The sequence below is a fragment of the Dipteris shenzhenensis genome, chromosome 32 (assembly GCF_047967505.1).
Source record: "Dipteris shenzhenensis isolate YYH24624 ecotype China chromosome 32, Dip_SZ_1.0, whole genome shotgun sequence".
NCBI classification, from domain to species: domain Eukaryota; kingdom Viridiplantae; phylum Streptophyta; class Polypodiopsida; order Gleicheniales; family Dipteridaceae; genus Dipteris; species Dipteris shenzhenensis.
The window spans coordinates 18,697,483-18,722,606 of NC_141627.1; the positions used below are offsets into that span (position 1 = coordinate 18,697,483).

Below are 25,124 nucleotides of genomic sequence, written 5' to 3' on the forward strand. Positions count from 1 at the left end.
AATCCACTTTTATTTTAGTCTCTCCCAAAGGAGCATTTATAAGCAAGAAATGCTTAGACAATATAGTTGACAAGGCAATAATTTCTCACAATATTAGCAAGACACAATGTGGATGAAAACTTCACAAGGTGAATTTGCATGTGTGCTAATCCCCCTGCTAATATGGTGGGAACATACATCAAGATGAATCCAGGAACACGTCAAAACTCATCCGGTGAAAAGAGAATACATAGTGCAGCTTCAATTGCATTACAATCACTCATAAGGTTGAAAACAATAAACTCCGTCACATATAGCTTAGCTACTATGACATCCCCATAGATGTCATCAGTACCCAACCTTGTGTGTAGACCACATTATACACGTATGCTCTCACACATACACATCCGCACACCCGGATATACTTGAGCATTTATTCATGCAAAGGGCTTCGTACTAAATTTATGCAGCACAAAGGCTAGCACTAAAGAAGAAGGCCAATAAAAAAGTAGTCTCCTTTCTCTTCATTCAAGCTACAACAGCTTGTGAAGAGTATACAATTTCATATTAGTCTCTTCCAAATGAGCATTTCTAAGTATAAATTCATCTTCTAGAGGCAATAAATTATTTTTTTTTGCGCAAAAAGTAGTGCTAGTTATATTACTTGAAAGCGAGAGTACAAGAAGGCCTGAAGGCCAGCGGGCTGTAATCACAAAACGGATTCAGCCCGAGAAGTCAAAATGCTAAATACAAGCCTCCTAGGGCATAATCATCGGAGAGTGGACAAACAGCCATGGTGGAGGGGCGTAATGCCACTGAAGACTCTGAGTGGAGTGCTGGAAGAATAACTCCCGGTGGTCCCAGTCGCGAAGGAAACGTCGTCTCTTTTCCTTCCCTGCCCGGGTCTCTCCCTGAATCTGATCCCACTGACCCTTGAGTGTGTGAATGATCGTGCTCCAGATATTTGCGAGGGTCTGGGTAGTAGAAGAAGTCTGAGCTCCTACAGTCTGCGCGCATCTGGAAGTCCAGATATGCCAGCCTGTGATGCTCCCTATGATCTCCCAAACTGGGTGCCGAGGCATCGCTCCTGCATCTATCTCTGTCAAATGCCATGGGAAGCTGTCCATGTATGCCCAAGTGGCCTGCGTGATGAAAAAGATGGGATCCTGTCTAGAGAACTCATAGGCCAAGTGATGTCCCTGCTCAGTGCTGCACCAACAAACGGCACCCCAAGTGATCGGTCCTAGCTCGGGTGTAGCCCTAGCTAAGATCCCCATGATTCCCTTCCAAACCGTCAGCGCGTGCGAGCAGCTCCAAAGGCAATGCTTCAGGGACTCCTCCTCCTGAAGACACATCTAGCAATGCCCCTTCTGCCCCATCTGTCTCAGTCAGCTACCAACTGGAAGCCCCTTGTGTGCCACCATCCAAAGGAAGTAGGAGATCTTCCTCGGACGCCAACTAGCCCAAAGAGTCTTCCAGAAGGTGCGAAGAAAGACCAAGGATATCCCTTGCGCATACCACCTATGTGCCTGTGTGGGTAGCCCACGCTGGAGAGCCCCAAGAGCACGTCGACCCGTGCGTGCACTGTAAGAAAAGAAGGGGGTAGGGTTCTCTGAGGTCTCCGACGGTGGCCAACGCCACTCCCCTGGGTCCCACTCCACCTTTGACAAGGAACGGCCCTCCCATATCCAGAGTCTCCAATCCTGGTCTTGCATAATCAGGGGGTCTATATGCCCAGTCTTCCCTTGCAACCCTACAATGCGAAGGCACTGCCAGGGAAGCTGGGGGTCGATCACGGCCTCTCTGCTCTGTAGGCAACTGTCATCAGTGATGGAGAAGAAGTGTACCGAAGAGTCCGAGAAGAGGCCTGCCACCACCAAAGGAATGCCTCGTGGAGTGAACTGTCCTAGCCACCTCTCATCTCCCGGGAAGAGCTGTCCGGTGCCTACGGGAATCCTCCAACCTGCAGGGATGGCAGCATCAATCTCCGCTCGTCGAGCCTGGATCCCACGTGCTGTACCTACTGCTGCTGCCAGCTCGCCTGGGCTCATCCGACTGTAGACGTCCCTCCAAACCCGGAACAAGCGCGCGGGCCCATGCGCCCAGAGCGCCCAAGGAATATGGGATCTCTCTCCAAGCTGACGACCTGTGTCATCTGTCACCTGGCTACTCCAGATCAAGGGCTGTCTGTCTGTCTCCTCTCGGCAGCTAGGGGGAACCTGGGAAAGGCTGTGTCGCAACTTCCTCCAGACCGAAATGAGGCTACGGAGGAAGGGGGAACGGGACTGAAGTGAAGATCCATCGGATAGAAGGCTGCCAAACACCCCCTCTCTGGGGAGTACACCCACTGAGACCATGCTGTAGCAAGAGCTTCCACGTCTGTCCTCCTGGGGTCAGACCGCGGATGACTAGCTTGCCAAGAAGTGCCTGACTTTGCAGCTCTGGATCTATGATGCCGAGGCCGACCTCTGCCTGGGGGAGAATGACCGTCTGCCAGGCGACCCTAGCTCTGGTGGTGCCGGAACCGTCTGAACCAGACCATAGGAAGTTCCGCACCAGTCTCCTCAGCTGGGCTACACAAGACCTCGAAAAACACCAACAAGAGGCCACATACCAAGCAGTGGCAAGAAGGACCTGGTTGACCACAAGGGCCTTGCCTGCCAAGGAAAGCCGAGCCGTGCTCCAGAAAGCAAGCTTCCGTCGTATGGAGGCTAGGACCGGCAAGAACTACTAAGCCGGTGTGATATCCAGGCCTACCTGGAATCCCAGGTAACATGTCGTCTTTCCTCTAGGGATCCAGCGAAACCCCAGGAAAATATCCCACTGTGAGCTGGCTCCCGGATCTGTAAGAAAACCAACTGACTTCTGCCAGTTGATTTTCGCCCCAGCCGCAAGGCAAAAAATCTCTAGGGATAGTCTCACTCGCTCCAGTGACTCGACATCATCCTGCACATATAGGGCTGTGTTGTCTGCATACTCGGAGTCCAGCAGCTCGGTATCCTCTCGAATAGGGAGACGCATCCCGCGAAGACCAGTGGTACGAGCTCGAAGGAAGTGTGTCATGGCCTCCGCAAAAAATAGGAAGAGGTAAGGCGCTAATGGACAGCCCTGACGCACCGAGCGCTCGAGTGTGAATCTCTCCCCCATCCTGCCGCTAATGATAACCCGACTGGAGGCCGATCTGTAAAGGCTAGCAATACCTCTGATCACTCATCCGGGAAACCGAACCGAGCGAGTGTACCTTCCAAGAAGGACCAGTCTACCCTGTCGTACGCCTTCTCAAAGTCGAGGAGGAGTATGGCAAGGTGCTGGCCACTGTCCTGGGCCCATTCCGTCGCCTCTGAGAAAGTGAAGATGTTGTCCAAGATGCTGCGATCTTGGACAAAACCAGTCTGGGTGTCATGAATCAAGTCGTGTAGCAGGGGGCGGATGCGACTGCTGATCATCTTGGCGAGGATTTTGTAGGCGGTCGGGAGGAGGGTGATTGGGCGCCACTGTCTGATCTCCTGGCGGTCCCCTCCTTTGGGGATGAGGCAAATCAGGTCTGTCGCAAGGCTCTCTGGCATCCGCCCAGTGGAGAAGATGTGCTGGAAGGCTGCGAGCAAGGGTCGGTGGATCTGCTCCCAAAAGGTGGTGAAGAAACCTCTAGAGAGGCCATCCTCACCTGGGCATTTCTGCCCATCAATAGCACTCACCGCATCCTGCATCTCTGCAACAGTGAAAGGTGCGAGAAGGGTGTCGCTCATGCTGGGCTGCACGAGTCTCGGTGTAGATCTCCACACCTCCTCCTTGCAAATGCGGCCACGAGGGTCTGGGGGCTCCTGCTGGAATAATGATCTGTAGAAGTCTGTCGCCAAGTCCCGGACCTCATCTGGATCTGTCCTGACACTACCATCCTGCGTCCTAAGAGAACGGAGCTGCTCCCCTATTGACCTCTATCCATGAGTCCTGAAGAACTCTCTGCACATCTTGTCGCCTTTCCTAGCCCAGAAGGACTTGGAAGCATGAAATGAAAACTCTGAGCGACGCTGGGTAATCTCCTCTAGCATGGCTCGGGCCCGAACCTCCTGCTGTCTGAGCTCCTCAGAGCCTGGAGAAGACTGCTGCATCCTCTGAATCGAGGCGAGATCACGTCTGAGACCCCTCTCCCGTGCCCAACACCGCTGTCTGACCTGAATCGCCTCCTGCTGGCAAATGCGGCTAGACTCAGCAAGCGCCTGAGCTACTTGTGCTGCCATATCCCTGGTGGGGTCCCACTCCTGCTCCCAAAGGTCCACTATCCCGCTGTGAACCGTTGCTCTGGTGTAGATGGAATCTGGGATCCGGTATGAACGTGGAGGTGAGGACTGAGAGGCCGAGTCCAGGACTAGGATGACTGGGGCATGGTCTGAAAGTGTCGTCCCTGGAACCACTCCTAACTCTCCTCCTTTGCCAAGCGCCCAATCACTAACATAGAAACGGTCCAGCCGCTCCAGGAGTCTGCATCCCTCCCTCTTGTAGCCCCAAGAGAAGTCCAGACTCCCAGGCCATTTGCGAAAGGATGGCTCCCTCCAGCTGTCCCGACCTTCCACTGCAAAGAGGAAGGAGTCCCAATCTGTCTGCTCTGCCTGAGCTATACCGAGGAACTCTGGGCCCCTTCCCTGCTGATCCTCTAAGGTCTCAAGGCTGTTGAGGTCCCCTCCTACAATCCAAGAGTCCATCTTTGGCAAGAGGTCTATCAAGGATCTCCAAAAAACGGATCTAGGTCTGAGATCAGTCGGGGCGTAGATATTGAGGATACCGATGCGGGATCCCTCAATATGCAGGCCCACCCAAAGCGCACGTCCTGGGATCAAAGTGCCAAAACCAAACACATGCTGAACTAGAGAAGCGTCGATGGAGGTGCAGACACCCCCGCTTCTCCCCTGCTCGTCAATCGAAGGTTCCCAGTAGGTGTGGGAGCGTCCTGTGAGGACCTTCCCACAAATATTGGTCTGTGACGCCGAAAGCTTGTGTTCCTGTAGTAGGAGCACATCTACCTTTCCCACCAAAGCTGGCTGGAGCTCCTGTCTGAGCACCATCTTCCTGGGGCCACGGGTGCCTGATGAGTGGAACCCGTTAACGTTCCAAGAGATAATGCGTAAACTCATGAGGAGGGAAGGTGGGCCACAAACAGCTGTCTGCTTGCGGTCGAAGTCGAAGTGATCGGAGGATGTCCTGTGTGGAGACGAAGGCGCTTCTGTGAAGGTTTCGAAGGAGAGGTCGGATCATCGGACCCATCCTCTAAAACCTTCAGCAGAGGGGAAAGGCCCTTCGTCCCGTGGTGGTAAGCTCTTTCTAACCAACTTGACGCCTCTGCCAAGGAAATGCCGTAGAAGCCCGCAACCTCTGAAGTCCTCCAGGGGCGAAGCCCTTCCGCGTAGGCCCACTCCAACGGTGGCCTAATAATGACCAGGAGTCGAAAACGTTTGGCGCTGTGGCGCCAACGCAGACGAACATCACCCTCCTGCCACTGCTGCTGAAGAAGCTCCGCTGCTCTGCTACCAATCCAGTCCTGCACCTGTTCCTGGGTCTGGTCACATATCGTCTCCCAAACATTTTCATTCGTCCATTGCTCACTCCCTTCACTGGAGATAGTGAAGGAATAGCTAGGACCATCGTGCGGAGCCAAAATGGACACCTTACCCTCCGCCCCCTTGCGGAGGAAGAAGATGATGATGTCTAGGCATGCGGGAAAGGAGCCAATACTCGCTGCATCCAAGTAATCCCAAGGACCTGCTCGGTAAAACTCCAGTGGAAGAGCTCTAGGAGCAGCCCTTGGGCTTGGAGACAAAGATGAGGAGTCTGAACCGGAGGGAGGGGTGCTGGCCACCTGTGGGGAAGGGCCTATCCCCGCCGTCGGGCCCGGAGGGATGGACGAGGGTGAGGTATGTGCTGGCTTCGGGGCTGCAGGTGGTGCAGGTGGAGGAGGGGGGATTCCTTCTGTATCATGCTCGAGGAAGAGAGTGGCGCGGAAACCACTGGTGCAGGGGGGGAACCTGGAGGAGGTGGGGTTTGGAGAATCGAGGAGGAGGGGGGAGGGGGGGGAGGGCGGGATGACGGCTGAGGGGGAGGCTGGCTGACCTTCTCCTTTCCCTTCTCCTTCCCCTTACCGGGCTGCTGATGAGTAGGGATCATCTGAGGGGGCTCTTGCTGTGGCTGGGAAGGTTTTTTGGGGCCTGCTTTGTTGCCCTTCCGTTTTCGTTTGACTTCCGTCCAGCCTTGCCCTTCGGGAGGGGATGTCGCTGACTGGAGCAGAGTATCCTGAGCTGCCTGAGCGGGGGTCTTCTGAGGTTCTGTACCCATGAAGCGAGGACATGAGCGAGCCTGGTGCCCGAAGCCGTGGCATCTCAGACACTGGTTTGGGCGACCAGTGACCAGAACGCGCTGCGTCACCACACCTGTGTCTGTCTCTATCTCGAACTTCGAGGGGATGCTCTGTGGATCAAGGACTGCCACTTTGACACGTGGCACCCCTTGGGCTGCCGCCGCATCAATGTAGGTGTCCTGCATAGGCCAACCAAAGTGCGCCCCCAGGTCCTTGATGATCGAGCGAAGCTCGGTTGCGAGACCTGGGAAGATAAGGGTAACTGGGCGTCGAAGCCCGCTACACTGAAGCCCCTGTACCAAGGGACCATGAGAATGATCTTCCCACCCACAGAAGTAGGGGATCGTCTGACCATGTCGCTCGCAGCCTGTGCTGAGGAGAGCTTAAGCCAGAAAATGCCACATCCCATGAGTGCAACCTCCTCAATGTGACTGTCCTCGAGGTAGAGGGTGGACTGCAACCAGTCCCTGATGTCTGCTCATGAAGGGGAGTAGCCAATGACTCTCCCATAAACTGATGTCTGGGAGAAGTCCGTGACGGCCTGCTTCACCAAGGAGACCTGGTGCTCTATCAATGTGACGCGATAGGCTGATGGAGGGGGGGGTCCGTCTGGGCCACCGGTTCTGGGCACGTAGCCGCCATATCGCTTGACTAACTGCGAACTCCCAAGGTGGGGAAGGAAAAGGAAAAGGAAGGGGGGAGGAATGGGAAGCGGGGTGGGGTGGGTGAGCGGAGCTGAGTGGCGAGGAATGACGGGGCGGGGTGAAGGAGCGTGGCGAGGAGAGGGGGGAGCGACGAGTGGAGGAGCGATGAGGAGAGGGGGAGGGGGAGCGTGGCGGAGAGGGGGCGGCTGGCTGCGCGGCAGCAGCTAGCGGAGGGAGAGGGAGGGGCCGCGCAGAAAGCGAGGGGGGGGTAGACGGGGCACGACGGGGAGGGAGGGAGCTCGTAGGAGCATTGATTTTTGATTGCAACGAGGATGCAATCCTTTAGAGGCAATAAATTATGCTCAACAATCTCATTTTTTAAAGAAGATTCCTAATGGTAACACACACACACACATTTTTTCTTTTTTTTAGTGAAAATTTTGAGTGCTTTATATTACAAGATAGCTATCCATAAAAAAAAAGCTGAAAGATTACATCAAGCGAAAATGTCCATGTAGGACAAATATACATCTTGATCTATGCAGTGAGTTTGCAGACAATCAAAAAGCGATTGCTGCAAAGAATGATTGAAGAAAACAAAAGGAGAAAAAACTGGATCTCCAAGGACTCTGTGGTTTTTAGCTTTCCAGAGGGTCGAGAGTGCCCAATAGCGAATCCAGGTAAAGAAAACTCAAAAGCCGGCCGTCTAGGATAGATCCAAAACAACCAGAAAAGCTTGCCAAAAGAAGCATGAGAAAATCGCATTCTCAATCTGTGCCAAAGGGTGCCCAAGAAGCTCTGTGTCTCGGGACAATGCCAAAAGATATGAGATACGGATCCCCTTGGCGCTAAACACCGATGACAAATAGCTAGAGCAATACGTCTGCATGATAAAAGCTGTCCAGATGGAACAACCCCCAATAGAACACGCCATAGAAAGACCTGCTGGCGTAGTGGAACCTTGGAGTGCTAAATCTGTTTTAATCTCTTTCTCCACCATTTGACAGGATGTGTAAAGCCCAAATCTGATTGGCCCTACCCCACACACACACACACACATAGAGTGTGATTGTGAGCACTTTGCTACGCGCTTTTTCCATAGTTTCCAAGAAAAAGCCTCTATTAAGGATGAAGAAAGCCACAAGAGAAAAGTGCTCAAGTCAACAATACACCATACATAGCATGAGGAAAAACCAGAGAGGGCCAAGACCTACTAAAGCAAAAGCTTGGTAAAAATCCAAGGCTGAGGTTGAAAGCCACCTCAAACATGGAGTGACCTTTGAGAAGAAGGGAAGCCTCTCGGCTCCTTGACGAAAAAGGCCCTCATAACAGAAGCAACCCTGCAAGACCCCTACATACTTAAATGGCCATCAAAGTGTGTATGGTGTCTATCCAAATAAGGAGCATCTTGACCCTAAAAAGAACCCAGTCTCTTGGGTCTATTTCAACCCGTTATCTAAGCCACATGATCCATAAAACACATCGGGAAACCTTGGAATGACTCCATGGTGTCTCCAAAGACAAGCTCAAAATGAGCTCGTCTCAGATTGAAACCTCTAGCCCACCATGGTACAAGAGTACTCCCATTTGTAGCGGGTCCTCCCTAATAATTCTTCATCACTAGCAACAACCTATAAGTAATAACTCCGCAGAGCCATTCACACCAACTAGTTCCACCAATGAATAGAAGGCTCTAAGTGCCTCCCTCAAGAAAGCTACTCCTATATCTATCTGGAAGGTGTCCTTAGTCTTCAATTTGTTGCTTGTTGTCCAACAAGCTAAGTGTTGGAATATGAATCCAAAGTGAGTCAAAAATGTGTGTTCTAGGTCATCTAGGCGGTGTTTTATAGTCTAGTGAGTCCTAGATGTGCCACGTGTCATATTGGGAGATAGCCCATAGACATTGTGACTTTCTAGAGTCTAGTGTCACACTAAATAGTGTTGTACTTGTCTATTTTCTATTACAACAATCAACATCAAGCTATCAATACATTGTGAGTATTTTGGTTATTGCCTTGCACTTGTACTTTCTTTCCTTTCCATTCTGCCTTCCATTATGCTTTCCATATTTCCATTCCGTTCCTAGCTAGCTTCCATGTCTCTTCATATGGTATCAGAGCCTTCCTTCCTAGCCCTTCCCTTCCTCCTTGCTTCTCCATGAGGTAGAGGGTGGCCGGAAAGAGAAGCTGCCCTCTCTTCTCTTGGAGGAGCTCTCCTTCCCTACTCCTTTCCATTGAAAGCTATAGCTGCCCATGCAACTCTCTTGCTGCCCACGTAGCTATCCTCTTTGCCCGTCATCTAGCTGCGCACACTGCTGCTCCTACTGCTCACGCTTCTCCTGTTGCCCACAAAGTTGTATCTTCTCGCCATTCGAGCTACCACATTTCACACCTCATCCGCCTTCTATAACGGTGTGTAGACTCCACACTAATTTGCAGCAAGAAGATAAAGAAAAATGATCTTGATGTGAGGTACGGTTACTTCTTGGCTTCTCTAATTACTTCTCTGATTGCCCGTGGTGCTAGGCTTGCATATTGAGTGACTCTACTAGTCCTTGTGGCACCTCCAACCTCTACATCGACTTTTTGGTGACTCTCCATCTTTTATTTTGAGAGTCATGCCATGACCGCTCCATGTAGCTACCCCATGGACTTCACCGATACATATTTTGAGGCATCCATGCCTAGTGCTTCATCGACATCATCATCGACTCGCAGGGATGTGCACACATGTGCAATGGCTACTTGGAGGACATCTCTTACTCCTAAGAGATCTATTTTTATTATTCCGACAGCTTGATGTATTTTGGGATCCTCTACCCTGGGTAGTCTCCCTAAAATGATATGTAACTAAGTGTTTGGTTGTCATTGAGTCTAAAGGTCCTCTGCCTTGGATAGTCCTCCTAAAAAGATGTATTGGTTTTCCTATTTTGGTGTGTGGCTTCCTGACATGTCTTGTTATGAAGCCAAGGGGGGATGTACTGTGGGAGCCATGTATTGGCATTGATAGGTCTATTTGTTTATCAGGCCTGGCTTGAGAGTTCCAGGATGTTGGTGCATTGGTCTCCTAGACCTCTGAGTTGATCATGCATCCATGCATGATGAGCCTCTGAGCCATGCTAGATGAGCTTTCTATGTTATGCTCACTAGCCTTTGAGCCATGCTCACTTGCCTCTGAGATTGTATGGGAGCCATGTCTAGTTCTGGATCGGCATGCACAGTTTTGATGATTGTCATTGTCATGTTCTGTTATTGGTTCCATTCCAGTAGTCTCTCACCTTGCCTCATGGGGGGGTGTTGGAATATGAAGCCAAAGTGAGTCAAAAATGTGTGTTCTAGGTGGTGTTTTAGAGTCTAGTGAGTCCTAGATGTGCCATGTGTCATATTGGGAGATATCCCATAGACATTGTAACTTTCTAGAGTCTAGTGTCACACTATATAGTGTTGTACTTGTCTATTGTCTATTACAATAGTCAACATCAAGCTATCAATACATTGTGAGTATTTTGGTTATTGCCTTGCACTTGTACTTTCTTTCCTTTCCATTCTGCCTTTCATTATGCTTTCCATATTTCCATTCCGTTCCTAGCTAGCTTCCATGTCTCTTCACTAAGTACCTCAACGAACTACCCCTATCAACATGTCTATGAGTTCTGAAGCCAATACTTTGATTAGTAGTAGTCACCAACCCAAATTCCATCTCAAAGTGGTCTTTATCTTTCTCATCTTCCATGACGTATACCTTGTATTACATTAGCTGACTCTTTTGCAAGCTCATCTCCCTTGGTTGTTTCCTCTTGATGCTTCTTTTGATCAGCCTTTCTCTTTCAACAATCTATTGCCAGGTGTCTAGGCATATTACAACAAAACCACTTTCTTTCTTTTTCTTCTTATCTCCGTCCTAGGAAGTGCCCTTGCTTTTCTTACCGGGCTTCCCTTTCTCTGCCTTTCAATCTACCTTTGGACACCTTCTCATTGCCATCATCCCCATGCGGCCTTTGCCTTACTTCCTTTTGGATAAACAAGGGACCAAGGTCCTCAAAGGTCGATGGTTTGAGTATCTCTCCAGTTGTCAAGGTCGTCACTAGCCCATTGAAGCTCCTTGGCAATTTTTTGAGCATGAGAGTGGCCAACAGATTGCTGTCTACCTTCTACCCTATAGCAGCCAGGTGACCTTTTCACACTTGGAGTTTGACTAGATGATCACTCACCTGGTCACCTTCTTCCATCTTCAGCATGAACAACTGATTTTGGAGCACTACAATGTGACTGGTATTCACCATCTCTACAAGTTCTTTAGAATGATCCATGCCTCAGGTAAAGTGTCCACCAGTTGAATGTGTAGAAGCATTGAATTTGCAGTCATCCCAATGATCATTGATAATGCATCAAAATATTTATGCATCTATTTATTGATGTCATTTGGATCTGCTGCACAGATCACCCTCCCTAATGTATCCTTTAGATCCTCTAGGTTTAATTCTCATCCTTCAGTGTGCAACCATGTGGCTCCGAATCTTGATCTTCCAAAGTTCCATCAGCATCCACATTACAAAAGCACCTGCATGGCTTGATCACCAAGGAATACACCTCCTGGCTTCATATCTCACCCTCCTATGAAATCCTAGTCTCTCAAATCTCTCTTCCAACCACCAATTCATGGCTCTCCAGTTATGCAACCATGCTCTAATGATGTAATCAAACTTCAAACTTTTGTGTGTCCACAAGAGAGAAATCAGAAACACCAATCTAGGGAATAGATGACAGTAGAACAATCCAAAACATCTCAAAGTATATTTCACAAAACTATGTGCGTATTAGGCATATGCTGTCCTTCCACATAAATATGTCCAAGCTGCATTTGAGGGGTCTAGACTCTATGTAGTGCCTGATTGAGATCGAGGCCACTCCTCTCATAGGGATTGTGCTGAAATAGAGCTGAGAATTAAATGCTAGAGGGACAAGCTCTCCCAAAAGCATGCCTTGACCAATCCCACCAAGTTTGGTCAATGCATGCTTGTCCATGCCAATTCATGAGAATCGCATGACGTAACCATCATTGGGTTTACTGAATAGCCTCTTGGACCCTAAAGAGTGTGCAAAAGGTGTGACCAAGGGATAGTCTGTCTCTTCCATTGGCGTAGGTAAATGGAGTTCGCCTTGCATAGGAATTGCCTGGGGGCTGGTCAACATAAGAGCATCATCCTTGCTATTAGAGACCTCCTAGCCTCGTTCCTGGATCCCCTAAAAGTGGGGTCATTGTGCCTCTTATGATTCACTGAATAGCTGCATAGGAGAAAGCATGGGCTGCTTGCCTATCTCCTGCATTGCAGTGTGCACATCTCCTCACGAATATATTGGCTGATTTGATGGCTCATCTGCTTCAATTCCTCGGCTTGATCCTGATCGTGCTCTTAAGAATCACGGACAAATCATATATGAATTTTACCCTTGTGCCATCAGTGTGTGCATTGCAAAACTAGGAGGTATTTTCATAGTATCAATGGCTGCTCTTGACGTGCTAGTTTATTGTTGTTGCTGTCCATATTTATTTCCATGATTTAAGCTGCTATCGTCATTTGAACATCTATCCCCACAAAAACCTTTAGTATATGCAGCTGTAATCGCCTGACATCAGATTTTTGTCCTGCATCCAAAGGCACCATCAATGGCTTTGAAGCATGGTTTGGCTGCATAATATGGCTGGACTGCTTTACAAGCATTGGCAGAAATGCATTCTCCTTAATTATTTGGTATATATTTTCATGGCCTGCTTAGTGTTTGTCATAGTTGCTCTGCTAACCTAACACGAGATGAGTTAATTGTACCCCGACCTAACTATAACTAACCCATGCTATGTTGGTGCAGAGACGAGACACACGAGGAGAGAGCAAGCACAAAAAGCTCGAATGAATGATTGATTCAGAAGATGCGACTAAAGTCACATCATATACATGGATAAGGTTGTGCTTGCTAAGCACACCCTGCAGGTCACATGGAAGTGTGCCTGCCAAGCTCAGGGGGAAAACCTCCACTAGTTGGAGTAAAAAGTGCCCCGGGCCTACACCTAAGGTGTCACCCTACACTCCCAACACATAGGTGCTAACAAACCCCCCTGGAGTGAAGTGGTGACAGTGTACAAGGCAAATGTGATATCAATCACCAAAAGGAAGTATCAATCACCAAAAGGAAGTAAGTTCAGAAGCTTGCGAAAGCCTTCTCACTTCTCACGAGACAATGCTTTGGTGAATATATCTGCCACATTGTCATGTGTAGGCACATAGATCATGCTGATTTCTGAGGCAGACAATCTCTCTCTGACATAATGATAATGAACCTCAATATGCTTTGTGCGAGCATGGAAGAGGGGATTCTTCGCAACTGCCAAAGCACTCTGACTGTCTATAAAAATAGAGGTAGCAGACTCCTGTCTCATACCCAAATTAGCAAATAATCGCCTGAGCCAAACACACTCAACGGTGGTTGTGAAAGCTGCCCTGTACTCAGCTTCACAACTGGAAGTGGCCACGGAGGGTTGCTTCTTACTCAACCAAGAGATGCATGACTGCCCAAAGTAGAAGCAAAAACCTGAAGTGGACACTCTTGTGTCAAAGCATCCTGCCCAATCGGAGTCACAGAAAGCATGCAGCTGTGGATCAGCCCCCTTGGGAAAGAATAAACCAAGGTGCATAGTTACCGTGCAAATAGCGGAACACCCGCTTAACAGCCTGCCAATGCTTGGTTCCTGGGCAATGCATGAATTTGCTCAATAAGGAGACCCCAAACTGAATATCTGGCTGTGTATTGCATAAATAAATCAAACAGCCCACAGCCTGCTGGTACAATGTCTGATCAAAGGCATCCCCAGAATCTTCAATGCTGAATTTCATTGGCAACTGGCTTGCAATCTTGGAAAGAGAACCGCTGAAGCAACTTCTGGATGTACTTAGTTTGTATCAGAACAATACCATCATCCCGCTGTATAAACTGAATGCCCAAATAAAAATGCAAAGGGCCCAGATCACTCATCTCAAATGAGGAATGTAATTCAGCCTTGAAGGCTGCAATATTTTGCTCATTGGGGCCTGTGAGCAGCATGTCATCAACATATAAAACAATGACCAAAAAAACATCCTGAGTCCTTTTAACATAGAGGGTACTCTCAGTTGGACTGTTGCTGAATCCCTGGGCAACCAAATATGTGTGTATCTTTTCATACCAAGCTCTAGGTGCCTGCTTAAGGCCATATAGAGCTTTGCGAAGCCTGCACACCAAGTGTTCCTGTCCATCCTGCACAAATCCATGAGGCTGTGTAACATAAACCTCCTCATGCAAGTCTCCATGTAGGAACGCTGTTTTGATGTCCAACTGATGTACTTGCCATCCATGATGGGCTGCCATGGCGATCATGCATCTGATAGTGGTCATGCGAGAGGTAGAGGCAAAGGTTTCATCAAAATCAATACCCTTTTGCTGAGCATACCCTTTCGCAACGAGTCTTGCTTTGAAGCGGTCTACTGAACCATCAGCCTTCCGCTTAATCTTGTAGACCCACTTAGTACCAATGGCCTTTTTGCCTGGAGGCAATTCAGTTAAGTGCCATGTTTCATTTTGCATGATGGAATCATATTCTGAATGCATGGATGCCATCCAATTACTGTCCTTTGCAGCATCCTCAAATGTCATAGGTTCTTCATCACTGCATGTGCTCTGAAAGGCATAATCAGTAAACAACCCAGATGCATGATGAGATTTTGCACGAGTCCTCGCAGGTAAAGGAGTATGTAACCTGCTGTCCCGTAATGTTTCAATCAGCCACCTGGGCACCCGTTTGGATGACTGAATGGCTGTCCTTTCCTCATCAACTGCCTGGTCAATATTTGCCTCATCTATAGGCATATGTGGTTCAGCCACAATAGGCTGATTAGTTGCTGTACCGGCCTGCGTAACAGCATGGGGAATCAAACTGAAATGTTCTGAAAATGAGGGACCTTCAGTTGTTATGGGCAGCATTTGTTCAAACACATCCCTGGAGTAGACATCAGGTTGTTTTTGACAGGACAGCAATGGCTGAGTGGAATCCTCAGCAAAAATGACATCCCTGCTTGTAATAATCCTCCTGCTGGATGGATGATACAGCCGATACCCTTTGCTTTCAACACTGTACCCCACGAAAATGCATTTGAGAGCCTTATCATCAAGTTTAGTACGATGTTGCTGTGGCACGTGTGCATAGGCCAAGCAACCAAATACTCTGAGATGAGCAACAGAAGGCTTCTTACCATGCCATGCCTCATACGGAGTGAGATTATGCAAGGCCTTTGTGGGACATCTGTTAAGTACATAATTTGCACACATGAGAGCTTCCATCCAGAACCTGTTGGGCAAACCTTTGCCTTTGAGCATACATCTACCCATCTCCATTTCCGACCTGTTTTTCCTTTCAGCGAGCCCATTTTGCTCTGGGGTGTATGGAGTGGTACACTAATGGATGATGCCTCTCTTTGCAAGATATGCATGAAATTCCTTGGACATGTATTCTCCCCCTCTATCAGTGCGAAGTGTCCCCACTTTTTCTGAGGCATAATTCTCAACCTGAGTAATAAAATGTCTGAATTTTGTAAACACCTCTGACTTCTCCTTCAATGGGTAGAGCCACGTGAAACGAGAGAAATCATCAATGAAAGTGACAAAATACAGATATCCCCCAATAGATGGAGTCCTCATAGGACCACAAACATCACTGTGTATAAGCTGTAATCTACGGACAGCTCTGACAGTCCCATCTTTGGGAATCAGTGTGCGATGCATCTTCCCCAAGATACATCCCTCGCATACATGGCGAGTCGGAGTATGTATGTGTGGCATCTCGGACACCATTTCATGGCTGTGTAAACGCAGCAAACTTCTGAAATTGAGATGGCCAAATCGAGCATGCCATAATTCAGCATTTGCCAATTGTGATGGGGTGGTGGTGAATAAAGCATCATGCAAAGCACTCTCATAGTGATCAAGTCTGTAAAAACCGTGGCATAAAGTTCCAGAAGCCACAATTGTATCACCATCACTAATGTCATGTATGGTGCATCTGTCATCCAAAAACTTCACCATTAAGCCACCACGGGCAATGGCTGAAACTGAAAGCAAATTCTTTTTGATGCCAGGCACCCATAACACATCAGAGAGTGTAAATGCACCACCATTTGCTGCGGTAAGTACAATCTTTCCCACTCCTTGCACAGGATGGGAGGAGTTGTTGGCACATGTCACCGTGCCTCCATGAGAACCAGCTGCATAAGATGTAAACAAATCCTTCTGTGAGGTAATGTGCTTGCTAGCACCACTGTCAAAATACCATACATTGGCATCACTCACAGATAGGCATGCATCATGAATAGACGGATTGTAACTGCATAACACTGCAAAAGCCCATTCCTCATCATGGGAGGATGTATAAGTGTAATTTGCAGCCTCTTTGTTATCCGACTTGGGGACATTATCCGTCACTGCCATGCTGGCCCCTTTGCTCTTTTCCTTCTTAAGCCTCTTGCGACATTCGTTAATGTAGTGTCCTGGCTTCCTGCAATAGTTGCACTTCCCCTTTTTCTTGGGTTTATCACCCTCTTTTTCATACTTGCTAGATGGCTGGCCTGCATCTTTCTTGGGCTTGCTGCCCCCCTGAAACGCAGCCTTACCTTTGCCTTTCTGGCTGGCAATAAAAGCCTGATCAGCCACACGCATCACGGTCCTATTATATCTGGACTGCTCCTCTTGCAAGAGTACAGAAACAAGCTCATCGAAGGTAATTGAATTGGGATTACCCTTCATCATAAGCCGCATAGTAGTGGACACATTCTGATACGTGTCGGGGATGGCCTGCAACACTGTAGAAACCAACGAGGCATCCGAAATAATCTCATCCACAGATGCTAATTGCTCCCGTAAATCCTTTACCTTCGTGAGATAATCATCCATGGAATCACCATCAAGCATAGGAAGAGTCTCCAATTTCCTCTTCAAGTATGCCACATGGGCTTCATTCCTGACTTGGTACAACTTTGCCAAATTTTCCCAAGCTGCCCTTGCTGTTTTGCATGACCGGATGTGAGGAATAATGCTTCTTTTCACAGAGAATGCAATCAAGGCATGTGCATTGGCATCTCGGCCATCCCATCGACTCTGCTCTGGAGTAGGTGATTGTGATATCTCTGTAATCCGAGATGACTCACCCTCTAAACTAGGTGAAGGAGCATTTGTTGGTGCATGTGGACGCAACTGAGTGCCATCCACAATGCCCCAAAAACCTTTGGCCACAAGCACATGTCGCATCATGTACGACCAGAGAGGATAGTTGGTCCCATCCAATTTATCTTCTGCAGAGAGCAATCCAAAAACATCCCTTTCTGCCATTGCAATTGCACAGAATTTTCCCAAATTTCTTCAAGAAATTGTACTGCAAAACTGAAAGCCCCAAATTTCGAGCTTGAAATTGCAACCAGAAAGGGGCAATAGCACAGAAAGCCCCAAAATTTGCAATTTCAACAGAAAGCCCCAAATGTTTGGACTAAATCTGCAGATCTGTCTGCAAGATTGCAAGCAAAACCAAAAAGCCCCAAATTTCTGAAGTAGATTATGCAATTTGATTGCAATGTCTGCAACAAACAAAATGCCCCAAATGTACTCCCAAAAACTGAGCCAAACAATGGCTGTCTGCAAAATGTGCCTGCCAAAGATCACCTGCAGATGAAGGAAACCTTGTACGGATCTGCAGGTACAGATGTGCAAGTACGGGATTTTGCAGTTGGACTGTACGGTCGTGGACTGTACGGTCGTACGGAAATACTTGTGCAGTACGGTCACTCAACACAGCGCAGGTACGGATGCTGGTATGGATGCTGGTACATATGTTGGTACGGGCAGCGCAGGTAAGACTGATACAGCGTTGGGCGATGATGCAGGTACAGTTGTAGCGGGTACGGTTGCAACAGGTACAGCAGGTACACGATGGTACGGACGGGGCAGGCACGTACGTGCCTTCAGGCTGTACGGCGACGACTACTTGCGACGGCGCAGGTAAGGCTGCAGGTGCGACTGTACGGCGTTGCTGTACGGTCAGGTGCAGGTACCACACGTACGGCATGTACGGAATGGTGATGACGCAACAGGTACATCAAGTGCAAGCAGGTACAGAACGTACGGCGTCAACGCAGCTACGCAGGTTCTGGAGCAGCAGGTACGTACAGACCTGTACGGAACGTACGGCGCTGTACGGACAGCTTTGGATGACTTCGAGTTGTACGTACGGGATGTAGAAGCAGGAGCAGGAGCAGGGCTGGGTGCAAGAGCTCAACGAGGCTCTGATACCATTTGTTGGTGCAGAGACGAGACACACGAGGAGAGAGCAAGCACAAAAAGCTCGAATGAATGATTGATTCAGAAGATGTGACTAAAGTCACGTCATATACATGGATAAGGTTGTGCTTGCTAAGCACACCCTGCAGGTCACATGGAAGTGTGCCTGCCAAGCTCGGGGGAAAAAACCTCCACTAGTTGGAGTAAAAAGTGCCCCGGGCCTACACCTAAGGTGTCACCCTACACTCCCAACACATAGGTGCTAACATGCTAGCCTAACCCAATCAAAACAACCTAATTTATAACCAGACCTAAAGGTGACGCGGAGCGCCGCTATGCAGTGGCAGTGGTGGTGGCAAAGCAGCAATGATACTGCTTTTCGTAGCTTGCACGCTCCGTCACTGTGGAGCTTTTCATAGCTGCTCAAACTTTTCCTTCAGGAAACCAGCTCACGCGTCTCATCTGCTCACTGAGGAACTTTTCCTTCAGGAAACCAGCTCATGGGTATCATCTACTCAAACTTAGGCAACTAATTGGACTCCCTGCTGCTTCCTTCGCTGTGCAGCACTCTTGGGTGGTAGCGTCAAGTGGTGAGAGGTAATGATGCAAGTCGTAGTGGCCTGAAATCACCACCATCAAAGGTTTGTAGAGACTGTTGTAACATTGATCAACAGATTATCATTCGTGATTGCAGAACCCACGAACCCAGTGGCATTGATGACCTTGCGAATCGCACTGTTATCACCATCAAATGATCCACTCTATTGGAGATACTATGCAATTCACAGAGCAATTTTTACTCGTCACAGCAAATCGAAAGTTGTTCAAACAATGGTTGTCAGATGTGCTCATTTTTCAGCGTTGGAGTAAGTACGTTCCCATAACAATTGTCTTGAAGTGCAATAGGATACAGGTCAATGTAGGGCAGTGAGGATATTCTGAGAGGTGGATCGGGAAACACATCAATGGCAATGAAGTCAAGCAGCGAGGGCTTCCCTCCTTAATGGTGATTCATCCACTTGAAGCTGGAGTGGCAGAGTCTCGGGTAGTGATTGGAGAGAGTCAGAAAAGCACTCAGATACCAATGGAGAAAAGGGGCCGAGGCAGATTGGAGAAGAGGACAGAATTAGCAGAAACGAGAGAGACGAAGGGGAAGACTGGGAAGTGGAGAGGAGTAGAAGAGAGGGAAAGAGAGAGGAAAGCAAGTGGGATATATATATATATATATATATAGAGAGAGAGAGAGAGAGAGTCATTGGAGGTGAAGGAAGCAGGAGAGCTCAATATAGATTAGGAACGAGACACATCAAATGATACATTGCACAAGGGGACGATACTTATATAGTACCTCCTTATCCCTTTTGACCTCTATCTTGCGAACACCCCCCCCCCCCCCGTACTAATTATCCTAATTCCCACAACTTGACCACCTTTGGGCCTTCATTACATTAACACACAGTTTGGGAGCACATGCCTAGCTTGGTTACAGCAAAGATGACATTTTTGGATGCTCCTTCACACATAGGAGCTCAAGGCAACACTTGGTTCCTGAAAGGAAAGTGCCTAGGTGATGCTGGCATCACTCCTACATTTTTCATTACTCATTGGGGTACCATATGCACTACTATCACTTCAGCCTTTCAGGAGATTTGGCACAGTAGCTTTATGCCCTTCTGTCTGAGAGAGACTCATTTATCTCATTCCCAAAGAGGAAGACAAAATCCTCACCTCCCAATGGAGGCCTATCACACTCCTATTCACTACCTACAAAATTCTAGTCAAGGCAGTAAGCGTAAAACACTTGGATCTGCCCAATAAAAATAAGATTAACACACATAGGGAATTTCTCATTAAGTGTCACTTGTAACTTTATCGAATTCAGCGTCTCTTTTATTCCATATTGATTCCAGGTTAAATTATTTTGTATCGTCAACTCATTGTCACATTTCTGAGAATTGCTGCAACGATGTCAAAGACAGGAATCTGACGGTTTCTTTAAAATTTGAAGGAATGGATTTTCATGAGCTGCTGGATATCCCCCAAGGTGATCATCGTCGAAGGTATCATGATGATGTTTCAGTGATGGTCGTTTCTTTAGAAGGAAGGATATGGCGTTCTTTTGGTTGATCTGCTGAGAACTATGTACGTCCAACACACGGTGCCTGCAAGGATTTGTGACTGGAAACTTGATACGAAACAAGGGAGATATGACTTGTGAGCCTCTTTATTTCAAATTTCTGTGTACTGATCCAATTGTTCAGGTACATGAGTACCCTTTGGGGCGCTCAGAATACATGCTTGAAAGCTCAATCCAGGCTTTCAAGGTTCAAATATAAAGGCCAAAGGCTGCGCCGGCAATGGTTGTTGGCAGTCAAGTACAGATTTGAATGGCATAAATGTTTGTATATGATGGAGCAGATCACGAACCACAAGTTTTCGCATTGGTTCTTGCAATATGTAAAAGAGAGGTGTCATTGGTATGCGGGAAATTTTATAGAAAGCGATTTATCATTTTACCTGTATCAGGGATCTACAAAATTACGTTAAGTAACGAGATCATACAATTTTGAATTTTATTTTTTCACTGAAAAAGATACCTTTTAGTGAAAGGGATTCAAGGTGCTAATACATCACGTATAGCTTGAAAACTCAAGGGATCTAAGCCCCATGTGAAACAGTAAACAACCATGATTGTGCCTGAAAGTGCCACAGTAAGCGCAAACGAGACTCAAAGAAAAGGATTATTCCTCTACTCCCTAAGAAAGAACCTCCTGGTCACTGCGGATCTACAAATCCCTTGCATCATCAGATGGCCCTCAATGTACAATGTCTGTCCATATATACGGGCCAACGTGTGAGCTGGGTGTACTAGTGTACCACCTACTGCCTCCATACATCTGATCCTCCAAATATACTAGGCAATCGTACTAGCGAAAATATACTAAAAATCAATCATGCGATGGTCTGTAGGGAGAAGCAGGTACAATGTGTAAGTGGTAAAACTGGACAAGATAATGCTGAACGCTGATAGAAAAGGAAGCATCCTGAGTCTCATAGAAGATCTGAGGTCCAGGCCGGTGAACCCCAGGTAATACACAAATGCGAAGAGGAGAAGAACCCCAAAAGTTTCACAATTCCTGCCCAAATAATCCTAGCCTGTCTGCACTGCTAAAGGTGATGCTGGATAGACTGAATAGCATGCTCCAAAGGTCTCCCTCCAATTGTTTACAGCAATCCCTTCATGAATACAGAGCCAAAAGAAAATATTGCTCTTTCTATTTGTAAGGGATTGCCATAGCCTCCTCTGAAAGCATCTCTACATATACAGGGCGATATGAAACTGCTCCCAAGTAGCTCTGGAGGGTCTCCAATTCTTGGCTCGAATTTAAAATTCTGTGGCATTACTAACAAGTAAACTGAAAGAAATGAATAGTTTTGAATGATTTCTTTAAACCATCCATTCCCTCTTGCTAGGATCCCCTTGCGAGTACTTTATGGGGACCCCATCGTAAAACCACATCTCCAATTGTCACTTATAAAATCTCAGGATGAGGGTCAACACATCACCTTGAAGTAAAGCAACATTGCTCAACATACCACTCTCACAGGCTCAAGCTGTGCATCTTGGATACCAACATCATTTGTTTTGCTCTCTCCCAATCTGCCTCCAGATGGAATTGGAAAAAACAAGGATATCTCCTTCCCCTTGCCATGAAATACCTATCACTTGGAGGGACCCCCTATGCCAAAGAAAACTCCCATCCCATATGATGGATCTATGCTATCCACCATCTATCGTGATCCACTCAAAACGGATAGCCACATCAACATGTATAGTCCTCTTACTGCCTCCTTTGAGGTGTCATACTAAATGGGCTCTCTAGTCCTTAGAAAGGCCTTTAAAGGCCTTCCAAGATCCCACCGATAAGGTAGGTTCTGTCTCCCACCTGGACCATTGCATATGCCCCAAGGCTCCAAGAGGCAAATCAGCATCATCCAAATGGATTCAGCATCATTCCAGGCTGTCTAAAAAACTCCAACATAGAGGGAAGAATCCGGATCAAGCAGCCTCTAAAGCTCATCCATGCCTCACAATGGCTTCCATAAGCATTGATGAAGGCATCCTAATACTTGCAGAAGTAGTTCCACGTAGTGCTCTTTTGCCGGTCACCACCAGAGGTGGGAGTGCAGTAGTTAATGCACTGCAAGAACTCTTTCCACAGCGCTTGCCCCAACGTAAGCCCTTTGGCTGCCAATGTGCAAATCAAGGTGTAGCATTGAATATCTAATTCAATAATATTTAGTCCTGATGATGATGTTGTATCCTCAAGGGGCCAATGAGACATGAGCGATAGGACCTAGCAAGAACATAACAAAGCCTCCTTAGTGATTAGAGGGTTCAATCTTATGCATTTTGTCATGATTTCTTGGCTATGCTCAAATAAGACACATTAAAAGGTACCTAGAAGATGAGGATTTCTATGGCTGATCTCAAGAATCTAGGATAGAGTGGTACATTGTGTAACCAATGCTACAAATTGCACTCTAATGTTGGTATAGTCCTCATCTTCAATGTCATGACCTTCGCATAATGTGCATACTCGATCTTTTCTTTCTAGACCACTCCATGCTCCAGTTCCAATGGCCCAATCATGTGAGCAAGTGCGAAGACATCTACTAGCTTGCCTTTCCTTGGGTGGCATGGGAATGACAATATATGATTGGGTGTGCTTTGATGTTGCTTTATGTGCTCTCAACACATTGGATTGATGCGAGTGCGATAATACTTTCGTTTTTCATTCTTTGCATACTCTTCCCATTTTAGCTTAAGCTCATCCACAAGATATGAATCAATATCGACAACTAGCATATCCTCAAATGGAAAATCTAGTAGTTTCTCCACCTTCCATGTCTTCAACCATTTTCAAATGGCCCAACTAGAAGAGAGAATCTTGCTTTTGTTTGTCTTTTGTACTTGCAACTTGCATTCCAAGCATACTGTGGTAGACCATGCATTTCCATTCTCTCAACCTTGATCACATATTTGTACACCTTCATTGGAAAACATGAAGGTTTAATGGGTATTAAGTAAGTGAACCTTGATTGTTAAGTAATGATTAAAGAGCCTTGACTCTCTACGCCAGTTCCTTAAGCATATGCCTTCATGAACTCCTCCTTAGATAGATGTTTCATTTAATACCCTTTTTGCAAGTCTTTCCCTTCCAATCCAACTTGTGCCCCACGGAAGGTAGATAGAAGTTTGTATTGTATGCTAATGATCTTCTACTTCAATTAATGCATCATGCATGTATATGGACATAACACATACATATATGGTGTCCATTGAATTTTTTTTCCTTCAAAATTTCATAGTAAATTAGCTCAACTGTGAGTTTATGAACAAATCAAGTTATAATATGTTGATAATATAGTAAGACTTTCAAGTAGAACAGTAACATAATTATGTTGAATTCTATGCAAAAATTTGGAAAAAAATGTGCCAAAGCTCCAAAATCCCCTCTAGAGTAACCGAGGCCCATGAAGGATCACAATGGGTTACTTCTTAATGGAGAAAATTGTTCGATTTCCCATTAATTTCACATTGAGGAACAACAATGAAACTACATTTATATTTTCCACCATGCATATGCAAACAATTGTAAGAATAGCACATGGAATGTATTTCTAACAAGGTCAAATCCTAAAAGTGGGGGATAGGGAGGGAAGGCAATGAAGAGAGAGATGAACTTGGTGCTTGTGAATCACCATATTGATGATGAAATGCCCAATGCCTAAAAGAGCTTGCCAGACAGGTCTTGGTGAGCTATAACAACCATAGGACTTGGTTATCTTCAACAACCATAGGAAATTGATTTCAGGTAGGGGATGAATGGGGTAGGGGACTAAGCTTGCCAAATTGATTTTGGCAAAGCTTGAATAATGGATTCAAGGCAAGAGGTAATGAACATGCAGGGCATCAAGGGAGAAGAGGGAGGCGGAGTGGGGGGAAGAATCTTTGCAAACTAGGTTTGGCAAATTGGCAACGGGGAGGAAGTATTAATATGCAAGACAAGGGGGGGCCTAAGCGTGCCAAATTGATTTTGGCAAGCTTCAACGAATGGATTTGGGGAAAAGGGTGATGGAGACAAGAACAGTCAATGTACGTGGAGCACACTAGGATGATGCTAACTAATATTACCTAACCCTTGAAGAAGAAGAAGAGAAACTAACCTGAAACCAAAAAAAAAGAAGCCAACCGATAGTCTTAATGAATTTGGTTTCTATTTCACAATGTTTGAAAGGGCTAAAAAATGTAGTCGAAATATTGATCATCGCATGATTAATTTCATGGGATACCACTTGAGCAAGAATGAAATGTACTAGTAATGCGCTTTCTCACAATTTATCTTTCAAACATGCAATAAGAAATAAGCAATCCAAATAAATTATGCTTCAACACTTTATCTAGGAAAAGCTCTAGAAATGTAATAACTAAGAAACTGAATGAGAAAGCTTAGAAAGGATAGTGTCTACCCTAGATCATTGTTCCCACTAAGATGGGAAAGCCAAGACTGCTGCTATAAGGATAACATCGCCACTAACAATGCAGCGACTCACTGAGTCAATGCTTCAAGGCTAATGTAGCGGTGCAACTTTAGGGGCTAGAAAGACACGGCGATTGATTCTAACTGGACAACTAGGCTGAGGGGATGACACATGCACATGAAGTCTGGGAGGGTGATAGATATTGAACCCAAGCCAAAGGATAGCGCTTCAAACAACGTCCTAACCAGTCCATCTAAT

General features: G+C 46.9%; 1 protein-coding gene and 1 pseudogene across 2 annotated transcripts in view; one reads left to right on the forward strand and one right to left on the reverse strand.

Moving 5' to 3' along the window:
- LOC147880404 (putative protein phosphatase 2C 4) overlaps window positions 1-20,817 on the forward strand; it is a 51,941-nt gene extending 31,124 nt beyond the window's left edge. For both annotated transcript variants that reach the window (XM_087370774.1, XM_087370775.1), the window contains one exon: window positions 20,329-20,817. In XM_087370774.1, coding sequence (XP_087226900.1) covers window positions 20,329-20,447 — 119 coding nt within the window. In that variant the 3' untranslated portion in view covers window positions 20,448-20,817. The remainder of the gene's footprint in view (window positions 1-20,328) is intronic.
- Window positions 13,144-13,858, reverse strand: LOC147880405 (secreted RxLR effector protein 161 pseudogene; annotated as a pseudogene).
- Window positions 20,818-25,124: the final 4,307 nt, after the last annotated feature.